Source organism: Calypte anna, chromosome 1 (genome assembly GCF_003957555.1).
Source record: "Calypte anna isolate BGI_N300 chromosome 1, bCalAnn1_v1.p, whole genome shotgun sequence".
NCBI classification, from domain to species: Eukaryota; Metazoa; Chordata; class Aves; order Apodiformes; family Trochilidae; genus Calypte; species Calypte anna.
The window spans coordinates 45,968,453-45,989,055 of NC_044244.1; the positions used below are offsets into that span (position 1 = coordinate 45,968,453).

General features: G+C 36.3%; 1 protein-coding gene across 7 annotated transcripts in view; it reads right to left on the reverse strand.

Moving 5' to 3' along the window:
* PIK3C2G (phosphatidylinositol-4-phosphate 3-kinase catalytic subunit type 2 gamma) overlaps positions 1–20,603 on the reverse strand; it is a 203,336-nt gene that overhangs the window by 56,229 nt on the left and 126,504 nt on the right. For all 7 annotated transcript variants that reach the window (XR_003988979.1, XM_030469369.1, XM_030469368.1 and 4 more), the window contains 3 exons: positions 18,834–18,970; positions 16,484–16,653; positions 1,731–1,887 (listed from right to left, as the gene is read on the reverse strand). Coding sequence is in view for 6 of the 7 variants with exons in the window: in XM_030469369.1 (XP_030325229.1) it covers positions 1,731–1,887; positions 16,484–16,653; positions 18,834–18,970 (464 nt within the window). In the remaining variant the exon portion in view is untranslated. The remainder of the gene's footprint in view (positions 1–1,730; positions 1,888–16,483; positions 16,654–18,833; positions 18,971–20,603) is intronic.

A 20,603-nucleotide genomic window follows, 5' to 3' on the forward strand; every position in this document is an offset into this window, starting at 1 on the left:
AGTTTACCTTGCCACTTCATGATAACATCTGATACTTTGCATGGAAATCTATTAAAAAGGCAACTTCTTCACAGTCTATTTACTTTTTTAGATATGATGCATAAAATGAAAATATTTTGATACTAACATTTTCCAACCAACGACCCATTTCAAGTGCAAAACCAGACTCATCCTTCCAAACATCACTTGCAAAAAAGTGTTTACAAACTTGCCCTGTTTTTTTCATTTCCTTTTGATATAAAATGCTCGTCAGTGAGATGCAAGTAGGTTGCCAGTTATTTTTCAGTTATGAAACGCAGCAGAACAGACTGAACTGAAGCCTGTTGACAAAAGTTAAAATATATCTGTAGCTCAGCACTATTACTATTCTCCTTAAACATCAGCAGAAACAAAAGAGGTTGCAGCATGTCCTGAATACAAAGCTGAGCTATATCCAGGCAGAGATAGCTGGGTATTTCAGAGCTCCTGCTGGGAACATTTTCCTAGTGCTCCCTCTCCCTGTTATCCCAGGATAATCTAACATCATTATCTCTGCTGATTACAGAAAAAAGGACTGCACTGGGGACAAGGAGGTGGGCAGAAGATATACTTATATTTGCAGCATGGGATTTTAAGCATCCTGTTCAGAAACACAGAGATTACTGTGTCACAGGATGACAGAGCATGGATGCTCCTGAGTTTTCCAGAGGCTCTTAGCAGTATCTCCTACAACTGTGCCAGGCACTGCATGCAGTGAGGGGAATGAAGTTTTGCATTGCAGGGTTAAGAGAGCTGAGGCAATCTCTCCTGTCCCACACTGGGGACTCAATCACTGTAGCATTGCATGGACAAGTGAGAAACAAGATGAGCAAATTCTTTCCATTTCTTTCCTCCCCACTGCAAAAGCTGGAAATGACAGAGCAGTGTTCACAGACCATCTTCAGGGCTGTACTCCAACCTTAGCAGGGGTTCTGTTCATAAAGTTGTGCTGATTTTTTTCACACACAGACAAGTCATCTAGGTTTTGCACAGGGACATGAAGTCTTAGATGAATATCTTAGCCAAGCAACTTAGCAAATATTAATTAATTTAATATTCTCATTGTACTTGCAAAGGGGGAAAATTATTAACCTTTCACACACTAAGTCAATAGAAGCATAAAGTGGTTATGGTATCTGCCACAGAGTGTGAATCAGTAAGAATAATCAAAACTCTGAGAGGTCTTAAAGGGCTGTACAAAAGGATTTTTAAAGCTGGGTAGTGTTCTCTATTTCCTGTGTTTTCCACTCTAAGAAGGGAGTGTGGAAATGTGCAAATAAACATTCTAAGGGCATCACTGTTAGCTGCAGTGCTACGAGGCATTGCTACATCACCCACTCTATGAAATATTTGGTTTATTCTGTCCTGCTGTAACCATGAACAGGATTGGTAAATGATTATTAGAAGACCTAGCTAAAAGCCTGAGTGAAATTACTGAATGTGAAACATAGAGCAGGCAGCTTTTGCAGTTTTCTGCTCTTCTGTACAAAATAAATGCATAAAAAAAAAAAAAAAAAGTCAAGCATCTTTTCTTTTCTCAGAAATGAGTACTGGAATTGGATAGCTTTTTGCACAGGAAGTGTCAGCACCAACATTTCCAGCAGAGCAGCTGATCATTCTTCGAATCACAGTGCTACTGGAGGCAGCAAAGTGGTAAAAGGGAAGAGGACACCAGAGGAAACTATTTGTGGAGTCATCCTCAAACTTCTTACCATCTCCAGCAGGTTCAAGAGTAACTGGCTGTGTTTCCTGACTATATTATAAGCTCGACAGCAAAGCTCCACAAACTCTTGAAAACGCTGTGGGTTTTTTCCACCTTCTGTGATGAAATACTCCATCTCTGATGTGAAGATGAAAGGAGCTCGATCCCTTAAAAAGAGTACAATTACAAGAGAAATTTCATAAGAAACAGCATATCATGCAAGACAGTTAATACTTGTAACTCATTATTCAAATTTGTTTCTCTAGTTTTACCTTCCTCATTATTTCATCTCTCTCTTTCTCAATGAAGACAGCTCTATTACTTGGCCTGGTGTCACTGACTAATTGGGGCAGAGATGGATTTCACAGTAAGAGCTTCCTTCACCAACAAGGGAAAAAATTTGGAGCTAGAACATGTGGTTTTTTTCCTGTCTCTTTGCTTTTCTTTCTAAACTCTCATAATTTATATTTCTTGACTCCAGCCTGAAAGTGACTGCAGAAACAAGCGCTCTCCTGGTACTGCAATATTTAAAAGTTGCTTACAAAGAGGATGTGATATAAATATCAACTCCCTACTAGGCAAGAAGTGAATTTAAGAAAAAATCCTACAATGCCACAATCCAACAATAACAAAAAAACCCCCAAACTTATGATGCTAGCACTAAATATATACCATTCTGAAGGGATGTTTCTGACCTGAGTTACAACAGAAGAAACCTAAATACATTTTCATTTTTTCTATTCATTCTAGAGTAAATGAGTTGCAGAATCTGACACCAAGTTTTGACTTTTTTTCTTATCAGCTACCATAGGTTGTGCCTATGGCATGCTGTTGCAGAAGAGAACAGATTAGCCATGCTTCTGCTAGCAATCTCATCATTTGATAGGTGCAGAAAGGCCTGATATACTGCATCCTTACACAGACAAAATACTGCAGTGATTTACTCACCACAACTGTGTATACAGAGTCATGTAAATAGATTAGAGGGCTGTATTCCAAGGAAAATATATACAGAGGATTAACCCTTAATTCAAAAGAAAATCTTCTTTAGAAGCCTGAATGCAGAAACAAATTTGAGGATCTCCGTTTCTTGCTAAAACCTCAAATATGGGCTGAGTCTGAACTCACTCTGCTTGCTGATTCATTCATAAAGGAGATGGAGAAGCTTTCCTAGGAATTTTCTTCATTTTCCTATAAAACAACTGCCTTCTGCTATCACAGAAAGTCGAGTTGCTGTGAGTTTCAAGGCTGCAGCTAGAAGTTTTAGTCATAAGAAATGTTCATGTGGCCTTCCCTTTCTTATGCCTCAAGACTGTTTATGCTTCACATAGAAGCTGACTTTGAAAGAAGATCTTCTATGGCTGTCATTCACCTCAAAGCAGCCTATGCCATTAATAAGTTTTTAAATATAGCATTCCATTCCAGGTAGGTAATACCAGGAATGATAAAGGGCCACAATAGCCACTTTTATTCTTCCAGATTTTTCTGTTTTATGCACTATGTGTGCTCACAGGGTGATAGTTACACTTCAGTATAACTGTTACACAGAAATCGTGTAGTTTTGTGCCGTGACTTGCAGATAATTACAAACCTGTGTCCATTACTGAATTCAGAGAAGAAGATTTTCCCAGAAACTTCATTCCTTTGTTCATCTTTTAGCTTATCTTCTGTTTAACAGTGGTATTTAGAATAGACATTAAGTATTAAATAAATTGATGCAATTAAGGTCACAGAAGTCAATTTGTTGAAGTCAATAAGGAAGAGAAATAGAGCCAGAAAATTAACAATGTTAACATTTTCACTTATCACTAGACAAGTCCAATCTAATTCCTGGCTTAAAGGCGTTGAGGCATCTTGAGAAAGTTTAAACATGAAATTTGTTTCTTTTCTGCATTTACATTTTCAGGCTAAAATACTCCAAGTCAAAACTACTGCCATAAAGGTTTCATATGATCTATTCTGCTCATGTCCAACTGTATCAGGAGACAGAGCTACACTAGGAAACCATAGCCCTTCCTGTGGGCATTAAGCTACTTGAGCTGAAAACAGACACTGAAATCAGAAACTACATTACTGGAAGAAATATTGTGTTTAACATTGCTGGATTGGGCTGTGGGCCAACTTCCACATAACACAATGATTGCAACACTAGTAAATTTTCTTACTATTGCTGCTGAAGGATCTACTTGAACACGTAGTGATACTTTATTATTGATATTATCTACAGATCAATTTTACTTTAAAATGATGATTTTCAGCAGTTTTACAAGGTTCTTAAATTTTTAATGCTGTTTAATTTAATACTGTCTTCTACGGTAGCAGGCCTATCATCCCTTGTTAACCTGCAAAACACATTGCAGAAATTTGTTTCCCTCAGTTTTCCATGAGGACTTGCAATATCAGAGCCTCTCCCACAAGGTAACCTCTCCAATCAGTCAGAGGCTGAAGCTCTGTTCCTGGGTGTGTAAGCTGGATGCTCAGAAATGGAATGCCTTGTAATTGAAATTAAAAAAAAACAACAACAACAAAACCACAACAAACAAACATATAAAACCAAATTGGTATAGGAGACAAGACCCAGTAGAAGGAACAACACAATCATTTCCCATGATAATAATAAACCCCAAAGTTTCAATGGGAGGAGATGCTTACTCACTGAACAGAACATTAAGGATTCTGAAAAACCGTTCGACAGGGCTAAATGTCTGCATATAGATGCAAAATATTTTCATAGACTCCTTTAGAATACAAAAACATAGAAGGAGATAGCCTAAAAACTACGCCAGCAACATTACAAACAGCCAAGTCAAGCAGCTGTTCATGATGCATGGGAAAATTTACATCAGCAAACAAGAGAGGCTGTTTTAGCCTACATAAGAAAAAAAGCAATGCTTGCCCTGGTGTTGCATGAGCATTTCAATTTATCACACACATCTGTGCAAATGAAGCTCAGTCCCATGCACAGCTTGTATTTCTGTATTTCACAGAATCATAGAATCGGCTGGGTTGGAAGGGACCTCTGAGATCAAGTCCAGCCCTTGATCCACTACTGCTGCAGTTGCTAGACCATGGCACTGAGTGCCACATCCAGTCTCTTTTTAAATATCTCCAGGGATGGAGAATCCACTACTTCACTGGGCATCCCATTCCAGTGCCTGATCACCCTCTCTGTAAAGAAATTCTTTCTAATATCCAACCTAAACCTCCCCTGGCACAACTTGAGACCATGCCCTCTTGTCTTGCTGAGAGTTGTCTTGCTGGGGAAGAGACCGACCCCCACCTGGCTACACCCTCCTTTCAGGGAGTTGTAGAGAGTGATGAGGTCTCCCCTGAGCCTCCTCTTCTCCAGGCTGAACAGCCCCAGTTCCCTCAGCCTCACCTCATAGGACTCAAAACAGTATACCTCTATAAAACAGTATACCTCTGACAGCCTTCTTTGTGGCACATAGCCACATAATGGCATTTAGTCAGAAGACTTGTTGTGCACCCAAAGACCTGGTGACAATAACTAACAAAGACATTGCTGATATGGACATAAATGTATCACATAGCTTGCTCACATGGTGTTATAGAAAAGATATCAACATGAAATAAACATGAAATACTTTTTACTCTCAAAATCACAGCTAAGCCCTCTAACACTTTAAATCCATAGGACATTCAAACACACTGTTTACAGACAATGGGACAAGAGCCCCTTGGCCTAAAATCTGTACCTATTACAACTTTATGCTTCCATCAAAATAATGAAATAACTAGCATGAATTCAGCAAAAATGGTAAAATAAAGTCTTTTCAAGTCAAAACCATACCTCTGTACAAGACCAAAACTCCTTTTTCTTCTTTACAGTGCACTAGATATAAATACAGATTTGAAGCATTGCCGAATGACCTCTACTGTACCATGGTAATGTCAGGTACTAGGATTTCTAGAATATAAAAAACTCATTGAGAGAACTGGTGTGGCCCGAGATAGACCAAAAATGCACAGCAAATAAGCCTCCCAAAATCATTAAAGTTATCTTATCATGGATAGCACTTTTTTTTTCTCACTAGAGACCTAGATGAGATTGATGAGCCTTGTGGATTTATAATAGAAATCCGTCAAAAAGGTAATACCTCCATTTATAACAGAGTCTGATTGCAGTCAGGGATGTTAAAGACTTCTACTTTACTATGTCTGTGACAAAAGTGTTTACCCGAGTCTTTCAGTGGGAAGCAAGGCTAGTTTTACAGGGTTTTTATTAATTTTCTCTTGTGTACTGCTTTCAGAGATTAAGATTTTCATGAGAATGTGTTTTATAGTTCTCCTCTGGAGATTAAGAATGTTTGGATGGTATGTCATGAGAGGGAGGAAAGAAAGGAAACCTCAAGACTCTGAAAAGTTCATCATGCAAAAATAAACTTTGTCTGGGGTGATGGGAACATTTACTGGGACTTCACTGTAAACTAGAAATATGCTGCCTTCCGAGAAAACCAGTAAGATAATCAGGATTTGTTATGAAACACTAGATGTAAACTTGTTAGCAAAGCTTGTAAGGTCAACAATGGTTTTAGTTTTTCCTACTATGAATCTCACAGTACAGAAGATCCAAGAATGACACATGCTTTCCTTTTATGTTAGAAAATGCATAGGAGCCAATAAGTAATGACCTTTACTCTGGTTCTCCACTTTCTAATAATGTGGTTATGGAAAAGTTCAAGTCACACACAGTCATACAATGAGATGGAAACAGATGTAGTCCAAGTTGTCATATGAACATAGGAGTCAGTGGCTGAGGAAACCATACAGAACTGTTTGCAATTTAAAAAACAGCTGCTCAGCAGCATATGACTTCATATATTCCCTGACTGCTTTAAAACCATTTTGGCTGAGTCAAGAGTGACTCATAATATTCACTATGACTACATGGAATTTAAATGTATCCAGTAAAACAGGAAAAGCTTTTAGTGAGGGTTTGAATGCTGGTATCTGTTTCTCTGTATCAAAAGCCAAAAGAAGAACACACTCACATGAAATAAAGGAACAAGAGGGCTTATTTCTCTAAGCCAAGTGAAAATAGCTAATCACAGTAATTATTCATATTTCTAGACACAGAAAAAGAACATGAACAAGTGTATTCCTTTCATATATTGAAGAACAACACAATGTAAAACTGCTCAATAAAGTTAATCTCAAGCAAGCATATAGTCATAAAAATATGCCTGGAAAGGGGACCACAAGACATACTCCATCTTTCTGCTTACCAGGACAAGATCATCCATAAACATGCTTCTGAAATGTTTATTAATCCTAAAGATTTTTCGTGACAGAGTTTTTCCCCAACCTTCCCCAACCTCCTCATCAAATTGCTGGTGCAGTACCTCCTCTAATAGGTTGTTTTGGGTTTTTTTTTGTTAATGTCTAATCTAACCTTGCTGTGCTTTCATCCTATTAATTCTTGTTCTTTCCTTAGGGAACATGAATATCCTGTCTTCCTTACAGAAGCTGCAGTCGTATTTGCCTACTGTTATTATGACTTTCTTCAATCTTCTCACGACTATAATTTCCACCTTTCCTCTTAAGTCTTGTTATCCAGATGTCTGATAATTTTAATTGCTTTTCTATGGACTCCTTGCAGTTTCTCTGGACATCTTACACACATCTTTTTAAAAGTAAAATGTTGAAAATATTCCAGCTAAACTTTTTACTGGTGTCACATGAAGCAAAAAGATTACTTCACAATTCACACTTTCCAATTCAGTATTATATCAACATGTATTCAACTGGTCTGTAGTGTAACTCTCAGATCCCTTTCTGAAAAACCACCTATCACTGCTAATCCCAACCTTCAACATAGTCAAAACCTCTTATAATAGGTCCCTACTAGAAAATGGACATATTCTCTATCCTGTCATACTAGTTACTAATCAAAATATTGAAAGATGTCACTTCCATCACAAACCTATTATAGGACATGACAGTAAGCAAGCACAGAATCTAAATTATGTAAATATATTTTAAGTGACCTCATAACAGCAGTAATTCTGAGCCTTGAATAAAATAGAAATATTTCACTTGCTGGACCAGCAGCAGTTTTCACATCAACTTCAATGACAGTTGCAGCACTTGAATTTTCACTGGCAAATCTACAACAAATTTGTTCAAAAAACTTTTCTGTTTTCTATTTGTTTTAGTGAGGCAATCTTTAGTGAGGAAGTGGAAGTAAGTAGTATCTGCAAAGGAAAAATTCAGAAATGCTGCCTGAGTAAGCAGAATTATGTCAGGAAAGCCAGAGCTCAACTAGAGTTGAAAATGATGATGGACATGAAGTGCAACAAGTTCTACTGATACATCACTAGTAAAAGGATGAACACAGAAATGTGGAGCAAGTTCAGAAGAGGGCCATCAAAATATTTAGGGGCTAGAGCACTTGCCTATAAGGAGATGCTAAAGAAGGTGTGCTTGTTTGCCCAGAAGATGGGAAGGTTTTCAGGAGACCAAACAGCAATCTTATAGTATCTACAGGGTGTTACAAAACAGGCAGATCCAGGCAAGAAGAGAGAAAATTGAAACAGCAGAGTTTCTTAATGGTCATAAGAAAAACAAAACAAAAAAAAAAACCTTCAATATCACAATGATTAAATACCAAAACATGTTTCCTGAAGAAATGATCCCAGGAGGTTTTCAAAATTCAACTGGACATAGTCTTAGTTAAACTGGTCTGAATTTAGCTTTAACTTATCCCATTAGTACAAAGATTCCTGACTGCTCTAAGCATCCTTGACTCATAACCCACATGGCCTGGACATTCAAAATATGCAACTAATATTTTTGCCCTACATTCTCCAACCAAATGACTAGAAGTCAAATGGTTTGATGACCAGATAATGTGGTTTGAACTCTATTTTCTGGTTTTTCTGCTTCTGTTTGAGGTATCTACTGCATAAAAAATTTTGTAACTATGAATCTGAAACCTCATTTCTGATCAAAGTTTTCCTCGTGATATTTTATATCGTCTACTTCTAGAAGTAGAAACAGCAGACTAGAGGAACCTCATGACCTCCTTAGGTAACTGAGAACAGTTCTCTAAACCATTATGGTCCATTTATTCCATTTATTCATTAGGTTACTTCTTTTCATGCATATATCAACTTTGCTGTTATAATTATTTTTTACTATCAGAGCTTTAATGTTAGCTTTCCAGTAAAATCAGTGTTGGACATACTCACTATTTTTAATCAGTAGTAAAAGAAATAGTTCATAGATTGGACTGGCCTATTCTGAAAGATTTATCTGTGCCTGTCAGTAATTGAATTGGCTACATTGAGATTTAATCACGCTTAAAGGCTATGATAGAAAACAAGTTGTAATCCTCCCCTAAGCTAAGGGCTCTGATTAATCATTCTGCTAACATCTAGTTTCCCCGTGTAAACTGAGCCATAGTAACTACTGACTTGTGCCCCATTTCCCATGCAAAGTGCTAGGGAATGTGATTTACTAAAATCCCTTTCGTTGTGGGAAAATTGAAAAGAGTGAGTTTGCAGATCACGGAGAGTTGATTACACCTGACCACATTGGATTGCTATGGTAGCTGACAGTATAGCTAACACACATGTTGACAGCTGAGCTTAGACATGGTTACAGTTCCTAATGTAGACTTAGTATTTGCAGCATGTATTGCTACTGGGTCTAATTTGGAAGCTTACCTTGTTACAAGAAAATTGGCATGAAGAAAAAAGACCCATGATGGGAAAGCAGAAACTGGTTCCAGGCATCTCTTGATGGTTTTCACTCTGGCTGCAGTGCCTCAGTCTCTGGGGCAGTAGATTTCTGCAGTCTGATCACAGTATTTATTTACTTCTCACAGAATTTCAACCATTTTGTACAGTCATCTCATTATGTATTTTGGAAGATTTAGAAAAAAAAAAAAGATCCTCCCTGAAAGATGTACACTGTTTTAGTAACATATATGTATTCAATAGCTTCAAACACTGTCCTGGAGCAGCCACGTGCATCTGACTTAGCTAAAAAGTACTACTGGTTCCAACTCAGTGACCTTCTGAGCTGCATTAGGATCCTCTATGCAGACACAGATAAAGTGTTTTGCTGGAATCACCAGCAACAGGCCTACCTAACAATGTTAAGGTGGATTTAATCTCTTTATATACTTCACGTTCAATACCTATATTTGAAAGCGCAAGGTTCAGCATTCCTGATGCCTTATAGTGTTTTCTAAGACCATCAAATTTTCCAGGTTTGTTAAGAGTTTATTACTAACCCTATTGATAAAACAGTTGAGAGTTAATTCACGAGGAGACTGGAGCAATTCTTCTTGTTAACAGGTACTGCCAGACAAATGCTTCTTGTTTTCTGACTGACCACCAGTCCTGAGAAAAAAGATTTAAAACTCAGACCTAAAAGTTGCCTTAAAATAAATAGGACAAGTGGCTTGTATCCTATACATACTGATTATTTAGCTAACAGGTCTTTTTCAGTAAGAGATGTCTATCTGAAAAACACAGTGGTGGATTGTTGCAGGAGTTTTGTGTATCATTAGGCAAAACAGAGAAACCAGTGATGAAGTTAAGTGGCCAAGAAATTCCGTAAGGAAGGGGATGAAATCTTACATGAATTACATCTATCAGTATGCTTTCCAGTTAAGAATGAAGGACAAAGGTGTAGTGTGCAGAAGAAGCAGAAAAAGATACCAAGAGCAAGCAGCAAAATGCTTGACTGTGTGTGAGAACTGAATGTAAATGTACACCCGATTGTGTGAGAGAACAGCTCCCTCTGAAAATAGAACAATATATATTGAAAGCTTTTGGAGAAAGAAATGCTACAACAAAATGTTTCTGATGGGACCAAGAAGAGAAAATACACATCTGTAAAGAGTTATACTTTGAAAAGGATAACAAATAAAATCAAACAATCAAAATGGACACCTAACATGATGTCTTTTTCCTCTCTTTTATTTCTGTTTTACTGTTAAACTTCCTGCCTCTAGAGCCACACTCAAGAAGAAAAAAAAATAAATCACAGGGTGACTAAAAGAAAGAGAAGGAGGGAATAGGAGAGGGCAGGAAGAAATCTCTGCACCAGGAAATTGATAGGAAATCACTGAAATAACTCATGTGCAGTAAATCTCCCAAAGAGGAAGGAATTCCACTGGTGGCTCTGAAGGCATCAAACAATTTCTTTAACCCAGATAATTGTTAATAAGGACACAAATCCTTCAAGGAAGCAGCTGTTCGTGAACATAGCAAAGCAGTTTATGCCATGCTTGGACCAAATGAAAAACCAAGAAGGATATTGATAGCTGCAGCAGATGAGAACTGGGTTTCAGGGAACTCAGTTCATCAGAAGAACAATGCACTTGAATGGACAGAACTGGAAAAGGGCAAATCCATGCAACCACTGCATGGGAGACACTGTGCATCCCCCTTACCTCTCTGGTTGCTTTGAAAAGGGTTACCAAAAAATTAAGAATAGAAAAGTGGACAGTGAACATAAGTCATTTTGATTTCAAAAAGCTTTAGCTGAATGCCCACTACAAGAGGCTGTTACTGAAAATAAATAACCAGTGGTAAAGGGCAAAGTACTATCCAGGCTTGATAATTAGAGAAAGCATCAAAGAAGCAACAATAAACACCTGCCTGCAAACAGGCAGAAAACTTCACTGAAGTGCATCTGAAATTCACAGCTGCAACTTGTGCTGCTCGTATGTTTTCAGTCTGGACTTCTGCTTTTTGTCTTTAACTTGGAGCAATTAGACTTTCAGAAATTATGGACTTCTTACCTCATAAATTCAAGCACCTTTAAGTCTTGTAAACCTCAGGTGATGCCTCACTTTTAGGTCTTCATGCATATTTCACCTTTCCATCTTTACGCAAAGACTCATATGTATGACTCTCTTTAAACATCTGTATAATCTTGTTAAGATCATCTGGGCTATTAATGTGCTGTAGGTCACGAAATTAAATATTTTCTGAATTTCAGTCATAGATTTTTGGAGGGTGGCATTCAGAAAGTGCTTAAAGTGGATGGTAGCAAAGAATTAGGAGTTAGCAGTCCCCATAAATGAATAAATCCAGACTGATCATGCCAGAAAAATAAATTTAAACTGTAGAAAATGAATTAATAAATAGGTATACTGAGAATTCTTAATGAATCTTTCAGCAGGTAATGAAGGCTAGCCAAACAGTCTTCATGCAAAAATTTACAAAATGAAAAATGATTATACTTTACATTCTTACTTTCAAGTTTTAGTCTCTTCCTTTGATGAGTACCCTAAATAATTTTTTTAACAGGAGAAAAAAAAGAAAGTAAAATGTGAAATTCTCAAATTCCTATCTTCCTTCCTCCCTACATTTTCCTCTTTTAGTAAAAAGATGGAACACATGTAGATACTATAAATGAAATATATATGACAGTAATTACATATATAATTTTATATAATACATACAAATAATATTAATAACCACCTCATTAAATAACATATATATATAATTATATATAAAATATATAATAAAAATTGTAGATACAAATTATTTCTACCTATATGTATATCAGCTTTTCTGTATAAAAAAAAAAGCTTTTCAGCTTTTATTATAAAAATAAAAAAATAAGAAAAATTTAAATTTTTTTTTCCAAATAAACACTTTCAGTGAGACAGTAACATTCATCCAAGGTTAGTAAAACAGAGATGTGTTACTTTTAAAATAAAAAGAGGCACTTCTGCTTCTCCACATGCTAGAACTTTCTTAAATGTTTTCCAGTATAGAAGAACAATGATGTAGGAAGAAAGTGTGGGAAACATAATTTTCCCATATTTTTTAAACTTCCTTCAAAAAACTGTAATTTCCCAGTGGAATAGTTAGGCTGTCTCTAGTAATTAACTTTGTAGAAGAAAACCGGCTTAGCAGATTTAACTTCTGGGAAAACCATGCCAAAATGTGGGATTACTTTGGCAAAGAGACAAGAGGGTCTCTCTGATCCAGATCAGGGAAAAGAAAGGCTAGTGAGTGTTTTAAATAACCAGGGTGTTAAAAAAAATAAAATAAAATAAAAGGGTGTTTAAAAAAAAAGTAGGACATCTAAGTTATTGTGAGGTGAAAATACAGCATACGAGGAGTTGGACTACTCCTCATCTTCCCATCAGGTTTCAGAATACACATCATTGATAAAGTGTAGATGATGCTAGAAGTGACTGGTGGTAGAGAGGATGAGACTGCTGAAATTAGGATTAGTTCAGTTAGGACAGGATTTAAGTAAATCTCTTACTACTTAAAGCACTAAAATGGAAGTGTTAAAAGAAACCTAACAGTCAGTGCTGAAAGAAGAAAACAGAAGCAAAGAAAGCACAGGAGGTACAATCATGAGCAAGACACCTTCTTCTGTACCATTTGATGACTGACATAGTCCTGTATGATTACCTGGATATTGTTACACCTATTTCAGCAAGAGAGAACCTATGATGATTATCACAGAATACTCAGTAGATAAAACTTAGAATAGTAACATGAAAGTAATCAAGAAATGTTTCTTCATATAGTTTGAATGTAAATGCAGAACTCACTGCTTTAGGGGAATGTAGGGTAAAATGTGGCAGCTCGATTAGAGAATAAAAGGAGCATTTTACTATCACTAACTAAATGTGTCATCCAGTAAGATAAAAAACCCAACAAAACCAAAACACCAAAAAAAAAAAAAAAAAAAAAAAAAAGACAGAAAAAGATAATGACATCTCATGGTTCAGTAGGAAAGTTCCCTCAGGGACTTGGGGAATAATTTTTCTGCCAAGCTCTGTTGTTATGCTATTGGTTAGCTATACCATTTGTCTCTCTCCAACACTTCTGAAACATCAGTTCCTAGGCACAGGTACAGAACTTTTATAGGTATTATTTAACATATTTGTTGCATGTAGAAGGTACATGAAACTGTAAAATAAAGCTCAAGATTTCTCCTCCCTCTGAAATCAGTAAGAGCTGAGTTACTGATTTGTGCCATGGACTCAAAACTGAGCAGATTTATTTGACATCATTTAAATACGAGGGCAGGAATTAAAAAAGTTAACTAATCCCTTGATGGGGTGTTATACAATCATGAATGCAAAAGTAAGCATGACTGCATGAATCATATCAGCTTCAAAGGATTCTCTGAAGACTCATATTGGATTTGATGGAAGGAACTGCAACCCATGCCTGACAGCATGATATTCTCAAAGCTGTCATGTATGCCTTTTACTTTATTTACAGCAGAAGAAATGTTACATACACAGAATACTGGAGAGGACTTATCCCCATGAAGCTTTGTGAGGAATAAGAGTATGTAAATGGCAACAGGCACTTCTTGAGAACAGTAAATGGACAGTTGTGGCAAGCAAGTTATCTTTATAAATTCTGAAAGGAGTAACTATTTCAAAAACCTCAGACAGGGAGTCCTTTTCTATAAGCCTTCATAATTTGAATAGATTCCATGAAAAACAATAAAAAAGTTTGCTCGATGTTCATAAAGACCAAATGCATGTGCAGTGAATTGTATAAGGTACTTTCTAACCTTTAAACCCACCTATAGAACTGCACAGCAATGTGTACAGCATCCGCTCTACAAAAGCCCAAGGGCCAGCACCAATAATTCTGAAGATTTGAAAGCATTGTGCTGCTATTTTATCAGTATTATTTAAGGGATCTGGTACTGTTGGGGTGAAAGGAACTAAAATAAAAATGTAATAAAACCACAAAATATAATAGAAAGAGCTGCTATAAAAAAACAGAAGCTACACCTAGTTTAGGACTTGTGGGAATAAATAGATCCAAATGGCACTGAGAGTTTCAAATTTTGGGGGAGAGTCTGAAATTTATGAGATGTAGAAATGCAATATCCCTGTGTTCCTGAGTTACAAATATGTTTCATGAAGGGGAATACAGCTCCTAAAAACTCAATTCTCATGTTGCTTTTAGATATGAGGAAGATAACTATAATCCAGTCACATTCACAGCCTAGTGTTAAATGTGAGTGATAGATTTACTAAGGAACCATGAAGGCATGCCATGAATGGGGGTTTTGAGATGTATTATTTTATTTTATTGTTTAAAAGCCATATACTGCTTGGAGAAACAAACAAAAAAATAGGCTACTGTATATGGAAGTGACTAGATTTAAAGTAACTTTCTTAGATTTTATTAAAAGGTATAGTTTATTGGTTTTCAGAACTGTAAAATTAATATCTGGTTTTATTATTGCTATTACATGACATCTGTCTAAATTTCATTGTTATGTTCCCTGCCCCCCCTACACTCGCTTCATCCTATCACTCAAACTAAATTAATTCTTTGCTCGTGTAACATTACTGCTCAAGAAAATTCCTTTCAGGCTCAAAAATGAGGTTTGCTAGAGTCAGGGATGCAGCACTTGACTCGGAGTCTGCATGAGTATTTTTCTTTATTACTTTGTTCTGCTTTATTCTTTCCACAGCAAGTAAGTAGGATTAAGCAAGCGTATCTTGAATGATTGACGATAATTCTGAGCACTGCAACTAAATCTTTTGACTGCCTAGCTTAGAAGTACTTATTAGCCTCATCAGTTTCCCTCATACCAATACTCCCACGCTGTTATTTCTGTCTAACACACTGAGATAGTCTAGAATAGTCAAAGGCCATCTTAAAAAAAAAACAAAAGCAAAACCAAAAAAACCAGAAAACTAATAACCCCCAAAAAACAACGAAAAACAAGAAAACACACCAAACAAAAAGAGAAAAAAAGAAAGGAACAACCAATTCAAACTTAATTCTGGGACTAGTTCTGGAAAGATGTGGCACTCAGTGCCATGGGCTGGTAACCGCAGTGGTAGTGGATCAAGGGTTGGACTCGATGATCTCAGAGGTCCCTTCCAACCCAGCTGATTCTATGATTCTATGATTCTACGATTATTAGGAAACATAGAGGAAAGACACCCCACAAACATACACTAGGCATCTTGTCAATATTAGGTCTCCTATATCTATTCTCTGCTCTGCTACAACAGCTTGTGTTTTGCACATACTGGCACTGTTCTATGATTTCTCATTCCATTCCAATCCATTAATCCATAGGATGTTCATATTAGGAACCAGAATGGTCATTCAGACTATTTTATTTGTCTGTATAATGGGATAGTTACATTGCAAATAGATACAAACGCAGAAAAATCACAGTCTTAGTTAGCTAAAATCAAACATTTGTAAACCATCCACTGAGATCAGTGTGGACAGATGTAAAACTTCAAAAGGTTATGAAAAATTTTGCATTTTGCATAATGTCTACAGGGACATTATGTAATTTTTTTCCATGTCTATTTGGTTACTTTTCTACATATGTGAAGAAATTCATCAATTAGATACATCCTGTTTCGATCCATTCTAGGAAGGTTACTTTGCTAGAAAAACCACAAATGACATCAGAATTCTTTTGGCAGAGGCCAATTTAATTTTCTGGTCACAACTGAACTGCAGCATTCAAATCTCTGACCAAACAAGGACTTAGATTTTTTTTTTTTCTTAAGAATGAAATGGGATCTCCAATTTCTCTTTATTTAATTTCTCAGTCATTCCTATATGGGTTTTTGGGGGGTTTTGTTTGTTTGTTTGTTTTGGTTTTAGGTCAATGAAAGGTGTTATTTTGGAAAATTCAGAAAGTAAAAAACCCTCCAATATCTCATTCGTATTTTTTCCGTGGGAGTTGGTAAGACTGAAATTTCAGAACATTGCTTTAAAGTTTAATATGTGTGTTACTATAGATACCAACCTTCGTATGCTTCCAAAGGTCTGTGCGTGACCTAAAAATCTTCCAAAATCTATGTGAAACATGTGCCCAGCATTTGTCAGCATGATGTTGTCACTGTGTCGATCACAGACTCCCAGAATGAAGGTAACAACACACCAGCCAGCACAGGAATAAAAGAAATTCCGTATCACCTAGGTCATAAAAAAGAAGCACTTACTGGAAATGGTATTCAAACAAGTAATATACTAAATTTCAAAGTTACAATGTAAGAAGGATGAACCTTGTGTTTTATGGATACTTGGAATTTTATGGAGAACTTCTCAGGTGAAATATACCTAAGAATAACAAGCTTCTTGGCAGGAAGCTGACACTTTCTGATCAATAGCCTGAATGTCTTTTGCAAAAACAATTGTAAATTGCAAATTAGTTGTAAATCCACAAATTTGACCAGCTGCTTTGTAAAGAAAGGTTATTTTACACCCACTCTACTGCTCTGCTCCTACAGGAGCTTTTCTCAATCAACTCTTAACAACATTCTAGTCTGAAGGCTTAAACCCCATCTTACAGAAATGAACTGAAACAAAGAAAGGCTAAGTTGTTTTCTGCTCTGAGAATCTGTGAATCTGAATAAAACAGGGATCAAACCTGATGTCATGCAGAGATTCCCAAGAGAGTGATTAACTCAAAAACCAGTCTAGTAGATGTGTTTAATATAACCTGCTCCTCTGATGCTCTTCACATGGAGATGTGTGCTTTCATCGGTAGCCTGCTTCATATAAATAGACCGGCACATTCAGATCCGTGTTCCAATACTCTTTACAACACTTTCTTATGACATTGCTCTTCACTAAAGATATGCCCATAGATGTAGGAAAGTGTACAAGGTAAAGCTCTGCTCTTGAGACACTCAGAGGTGGATTCCGTGTTCTCTGCTAACTTCAGTTTGAAGTATTTAACAACTGTGGCTTCTGGTAGAAGAATCTAACCATGCCCTTTTACTACACAAAAATTCAGCTTCCTCTCTCAAAGGACTATTAATCCTGATTCAAATTATGACCACTCTAAAAACCAAGAGCAGAAGGAATACCTTTTTTTTTTATTATTTTTCTCAATCTTACCTGCTGTTTAAGAACTGAAAATGCAAGCTCTTATCCAAAAGTCTTAATCTCCCACCAAGCTCAATCACAATGTGACTGATTTATGTAGAAACCCGAACAATACTAATGTGTGATCTTTACGTTTTTGGAAAAAATATCTAAATAATTATTTACCTTGGCTGATGGAAGTTGAGATTTTCCTGTAGATTCAAGGTGTCACTTGCAATGGCTGATATGGATGACAGCTCTGTGGAGGACTTAGGCCAAAACTCAAGAGTTGGCTGAATTTTATGTCTAACAACTGTACTACTTGACCACTTCAATTACCTTGGATAAAACACTTAAGCTTGCTGTGATTTTGTTCATCCAGCTATAAAATGAGGATATTAAAGCTTATGCTGCATGAGTTTTTGAGCACCATAGGAAAAGTATTGTGTGAGTAAAAAATTATTAAAAAATAAAGGAGAAAGGTTTGTTCACCAATGACTGCAAGGTCAGCACATGGCAGTGATTTTATAACTGCCATCTATTACTAAATCTACTAGTAAACTGATATAAAAGCACTTCAATTTCAGAGTATCAGACACTCAAAGCTTTCCTTCAGATTTTAAATTTTCGCTATTATTCTACAGTGGGCATAGATTAGGGTTCTAAAAAGTGCCCCAGCAAAACAAATATTAAAAAGTTTTTCATGGGCCTCAGAACGTGTCCATATAATCATGAATGAGTAGAAAGAATTGCTTGGGAAATAAATAAATTTTAATTTTATTTTTTTTTGGCTCATGCATAATGTCTGGTTTCATAAAATCAGATTAATTAAATGTGATCCTACAATATGAGATGAAAAGCATGATCTTACAATATCATATAAACAAGGTGGTTTTGTTAAAACAGTGGGTATTGACAGTCATTTCCAAATAAAGGAAATCTTCCTAGACTTTGAATGATTTCTAAAAAATAAAGGATTTAGAGAGCTAACCTAAAAATTAAATGGTGTTGAATTCTATACCTAATTTCTACTTCAGCTACTCTTCTCTTTACTACTAAATTTCAAAACATCTTGATGACACATTTTCACAGAAAATGTATCACGATGCACTTGATCCAGAGCATCTCCTTAGAAAGAGAGTGGCACTTATATGATTCTCTGGCTTCAATGGAAGTGACTTTTTTGTCCTGTGCCTGAGCCATTTGTTTTTTCTACTTAGAGCTATTTGGTTTCTTCTTTCCCATGGGAAAACATGAAATGTATAATAAACTTCACTCAATGTTACCTCTTGGTAACTTGATTCCAGGGGATGGTGGTGACGGAACCATTTTTTAATTGTGTTTTCTTTTAATGGTCCTATCAGACCAGACACCCTGTGGATCTTCGCTAGTGTGGTAGCATCTGGCACCATCTGTACCAATCCTGATCAGACAGAAAAGAATTTACATGAAAAACATTCATCCAAAGAGATAAGAACATCATCAATGCATATTGCCTATTGTTGGATCATTTCATGCAGAAAAAATACGTGTTTAAAAGATGATAAAACAATGAATGTAACAGACAATAGAGATCAGAATTAATTTTTTTTTCCTTTCTTTTTGGACAGAAAAAAACCAAAGGACACAGGAACTTGCAGTTCTGCAAATGAGAAATAAACCCACCAATTACATTATTGCAGAAATAACTGCCTCAAGGTACCAAAAAGGCCTGCAATTTAGCAAGAATCAAAGTGGGTAGAACATGCACAAAATAGGATCAGATATCTACTACGAATTATAAAGCTATATGCATTTATTGTCAAGAATGGTACACACATTTTTATGTAGCATGTCATGCTGATCATAGCTGGGAGAAAGGACACTAGATAATGCAGAAATGAGGATGTTCCAAGATGACATAAACTGGGGCTTTAAAGTGCAGAGAGAAGCCAAGCATTTTTTGATGCTTGACTTGAATCCTCTGCCTGTACTCCATGCACTTAATTCCTTTATTGGAACTGAGACCTGGCTTGCCAGCCTCCTGCCCATATCCCTGGCACATTATCCCACAACTCTGCATTACAGAAGAGTTTCCTCTAACAATTTTGGCTGGTGACAGGCTCCTGTACTATACCATGCCTGGAAAGTGGCATCCTACCAGTGCTTCATCTGCTTTTCACATTTTTATTAAAAGCAATTTCTGTGTTCCCATGATTGTGACATAACCAACTCGTACCTCCCTTGTGCAGAAAATGTGGCCCATGGATCAAGTCAGTACCCTTGGGAGATCTGGGTGCACAAGGCTACTTTACCATGTCCTATATTACCACAAGCATGTCACGAAGTCCTTTTATATACTTTTTATATATATTAACATTTCTGTAGTTCATAGGAAAGACATCATGAGGGAAATCTGTTAGACACTGAGGTTTGCTGCCGATAGGAAGAGACTGTGTGGCAGAGAATATTTTTTGCAGATGATCCCTGTATCTTGGCAAAATCAAATTAATTATTATTATATAAGAAAGACTATAATATGATATGATATGATATGATATGATATGATATGATATGATATAATATAATATAATATAATATAATATAATATAAATGTATGTACTATATATATTTTATATTTATATGGTATATAAAATATATATATACCTTTCCAAAACGGTATTGTATTATTTGCCTTTGAAGCTTTCTCTCCCATCTCTGCAAAGGGAGGATCCTTTTCAGGTCACCTCAACCACCCTTCATGTGCATGAACGCATCTATACTTTCTCCTAGCTTCTTCAGATCATTCATCCTGACTTATTTCTTTATTGTGCCTCAGAAAGTAATGAATATTTATTTTTTTTAGTAAAGCAGTTTATATGGATACATCAGTCTTCTATTTATGCAAGGATTATTTTCAGTAAAAGATTTGGAGAGTCAGTAAAAAATAGTAAGCTTATTGCTGTCAGTAAATTTCTTTAGCAAGCAATTGGTATCCCTGATACAGCTCTGCTGTAACAACCATAAAAGAGAGAAATAAAACTTTCACATAAGTCAGGACTGCCCTAAGCATCATA